The sequence below is a fragment of the Aphanomyces invadans genome, assembly GCF_000520115.1.
Source record: "Aphanomyces invadans strain NJM9701 unplaced genomic scaffold supercont1.34, whole genome shotgun sequence".
In the NCBI taxonomy this organism is placed as follows: domain Eukaryota; phylum Oomycota; class Saprolegniomycetes; order Saprolegniales; family Verrucalvaceae; genus Aphanomyces; species Aphanomyces invadans.
The window spans coordinates 404,276-407,528 of record NW_008580179.1 but is presented as its reverse complement, the minus strand read 5'-3'; the positions used below and the strand labels follow the sequence as shown (position 1 = coordinate 407,528).

Sequence of the window (3,253 nt, the reverse complement as noted above, 5' to 3'; positions counted from 1 at the left end):
TTGTTGGAGGGTTCTGAGACATACAATATTTGACAAGGTTGCGTGTTTATGTCCGTGGCTCCTATAAAGTTTCAGGTCAAGGAAAAATTGATTGTGGATGCACGTTGTGAACTTTTTCCAAAAGTTTATAGTTTTTGTTGAAGTCCCCTCGATGCCGCCCGCCACAGTGAGTCTTTTTGAATATGCATCATGGAGTTGCAGGAAAGTCGATTTTGGACACCTGGCGACGAGCTTGACGTCGTGCACGATACGTCTGTTGGGTGAGTCTCTTCTTGCGACGAATTTGTTCATGAATGTGCTGCAAACTATTCAAAATGCGCCGGTAATTGTCACCATCGTCTGAACGCAACGGCGAAAAGCGAATGTGGTAGTTCGTGAGGCCAGAGCAAAATCTGAAAATCGGGTCGTACAATTCGTTGCTCCACTTGTACTTGTCAGCAACAACACCCCAGAGAGTGCACTGTCGACCAAACCAATTGTCAACAATGATCCGGTCTGACGCAATACGTTGATTGCTATTGTCTATTTGCAGGGACAATCGGTTTTCTTCAGTCGCTCGGACTGGCAGAATTGCTCGAAACACATGTTGAACTCCTTGATAACCTCGATCACCAAGCACGGCCCACTCATTTGGGACTTCCTCGCGCACAGGGCAGGAATCCTCGAGATTAAGTTCATTGGGTCTCTTCTTGCGCGCCGTCCCATGAAAGCAGTTGCATTGATCGAACAACGTTTTGTCGTGTACCGAACCCGGTACGTGTGCACTAACGTGCAACACATATCCCGACGGACGCACTGACACCTCCACCTTTTTCCCGTACAGATGGTGCTTGCCACTGAAGGCAAACAAGGCCTCGTTATGGTTGCCAAGCGGTCTGTTGCTTTGCTGAAACGTTGCGTCAACTGCGTAGAGTGCTGCGGGGAAGTTTTGAAATGTCTTTCCAGTACAACCAGGTAACTCATTGTACGAACGGCAACCTCGTCCTCAACAAACAAGTCGTAGACGTGTTGGTGAATCTTGGACAAGAGCCGTGTCATCATTTCCTCAAACGTTGGCGCCTGAAAACCAAAGAGGACTGCCAAGAACTCCCACGTCCCTCCAGATTTGATGATTGCCAGGAGCATGAAAAGCATGTCTTTGCCAGTTTGAGGACACTTCCGGCCTTTTCCAACATTCCAGGTACGCAGTACATGAGGTTTGATGGCAAACCACAAGCTTTCAAATTCCACAAGCGAGAAGTTTGTCATTGAGTTGACACTGTCGTAGGCAGCAAACCGATCAAAGATGGGGTGCAACGAGTCCTCTTCTTCATGGTCAGTGCGCTGGCCTGACAAGGCATCCTCCAGCTTACTTCGGGCATAAACGTCGACATTGCCTGAATTTTCAAGGCCTTACCACTCCCGATGGCCTGTGCACGCACTTCTTTGGCCCTTTGTAGGGCAGTCGTCACGACGCCACGTTGCTGCGGGTGAGTAGGCTGGAGCACTCGTTGCCGAATTTCTGTCTCGAACTTCAGTCGTCTGAACTCCAAGTCCTTGTCGCGACTTGAACGGTCACGCTCACCTTCGTTTTCAATCGCTGCAAACAAACTCGTGCGTCCACTCTCCCCACTCTTTCTTATCTTCGCACCTTCTTCAGAAACCTCTTGACGTCGCTTGAGTGTTTGCATCGCCATTTCACGAACAACAAGCCCGCCTTGCTCCGCCTTGTCCTTCTCTTGACTTGTTTTCGTTGACCTCGACGCTGCGAGGAGTCTTACCTCCTCCAGCCGAGCAAGAAGGTCGTCCAAGATCATGTGCTTCTCGGAATCTTCCTCGTCGACTCCAGAGAGCTTTGCCGAGGCCACGTCAAAACGTCGGTGCTCGTCGATAAGGAGTCCAAATCGGTACTGTACTTTTTTCCCATCCACAACGCGCGTGAACGCATCACTTGTCATGAGGGTCTCGGCTAGTGCCTGCCATGCTTTTGACACTTGCCCTTTGCCCGTCGCAAACGGCTGATCAGCTGCAGCTTGTACCAAACGCATCATGTCATCGTCGTGGGACCAATTTCGGCGCTTTTCAGGTTTAGGCATACTTCCTTTTCGATTGTACGGGGACGGAAAGGTGGGACGGAAAGGTCGTCCGTAGAACTTGCCATTTCTGCGGGAACTTAAATCAAATTGCAGAGGTCATGCCATACAAAGATAATTTCAAACAGTGTACAGGGACGGCAACGGGAACGGAGAGTTTACGAAATCTCCCTATTGCTCTCGTTTATCCGTAGAAAGTACGCTGTACTGTATATACTAACACAACTTGAGGTGTACTACCTCTGTCCGTGAAAACTTGCCCCCAACTCGAAATCTGAGTTCCGAAATTACTTGCCCCAAGTGTACCACTATCTCTACAGCAAATTGGTTGGCAAGTTACAATACAAAAATCAAGTGTTTATTAGAGGGATAAAATGTTGGCCAAGTCGGCATCGATGTCGTCGTCCAATTCCTCATCGTCAGCCAACTTTTTCATCTGAGAGCTAAACTCGTACACTTCCATGGCCTTAGAAATTTCCAGTGCCAACTCTTCCACTTTTTCGTCCATGTCAGTCGCATACAGCAGGTTAAAACCATCATTGTTGGTGTCAGAATCAACACCAACACGGTAGTGGTTGGTGAGGTCGACGGACGCACGGTTCCACAGGCGACGTACAATGCTTCTGTCGACGTTGAACGTTATGGCTAAGTCGGTAAGGGCTTCACGTGGCAGAGCCTTATGGTTTACCATGCGAGCCAAGAGTTGGTGGAGTATACCGCTGCGGTCAGCGTCGGTGAGGTCCTTTCTTTTGGCGCGCATTGGAATTTGACACGCAGATTAGGCGGTATGTGTCCGAATAAGCGGAAAATCATCTGGATGAAGTCGTAACCGGACTTCCGGATACCGTCCGTACAGGTTTGTTGTCTATGTTATCTTGTTTAAAGTATTACGTCTTCGTTTGGTTGGTATGTTTGTGATTGGGTGTATTTTGCCACGAATCCATATCATTGGTGTTCGTCGCTTCAAGCCAATCACAGGTGTGCTTTCAGAATACAATAATTCGACCAGCTTCAAGTTTATTTCTGAAATATACTGATTCGGGGCATGTTTTCACGGACAGAGGTAGTAATATATTCTTGTCACGAATGCCAAATTGTATTGCAAAGGAGACCCCGGCAGGTACAGTCAACGACAGATTTTAAGGGACAACTTGTGCTTCGAATTTCTGATCACAGCCAAA

At 48.3% G+C, this 3,253-nt stretch overlaps 2 protein-coding genes across 2 annotated transcripts; both read right to left on the bottom strand.

Annotated features, from left to right (window-relative positions):
- Positions 1-187: 187 nt before the first annotated feature.
- Positions 188-2,075, bottom strand: H310_11831 (hypothetical protein; the record flags this gene model as incomplete). The annotated part of the gene is made up of 2 exons (XM_008878624.1): positions 188-937; positions 1,353-2,075. The coding sequence occupies 2 exons, from the start codon at positions 2,073-2,075 to the stop codon at positions 188-190; spliced, it is 1,473 nt and encodes a 490-aa protein (XP_008876846.1).
- Positions 2,076-2,433: 358 nt separating this feature from the next.
- Positions 2,434-2,763, bottom strand: H310_11830 (hypothetical protein; the record flags this gene model as incomplete). The annotated part of the gene is made up of 1 exon (XM_008878623.1): positions 2,434-2,763. One exon carries the CDS (start codon positions 2,761-2,763, stop codon positions 2,434-2,436), a length of 330 nt encoding a protein of 109 aa, XP_008876845.1.
- Between the last annotated feature and the right edge of the window lie 490 nt (positions 2,764-3,253).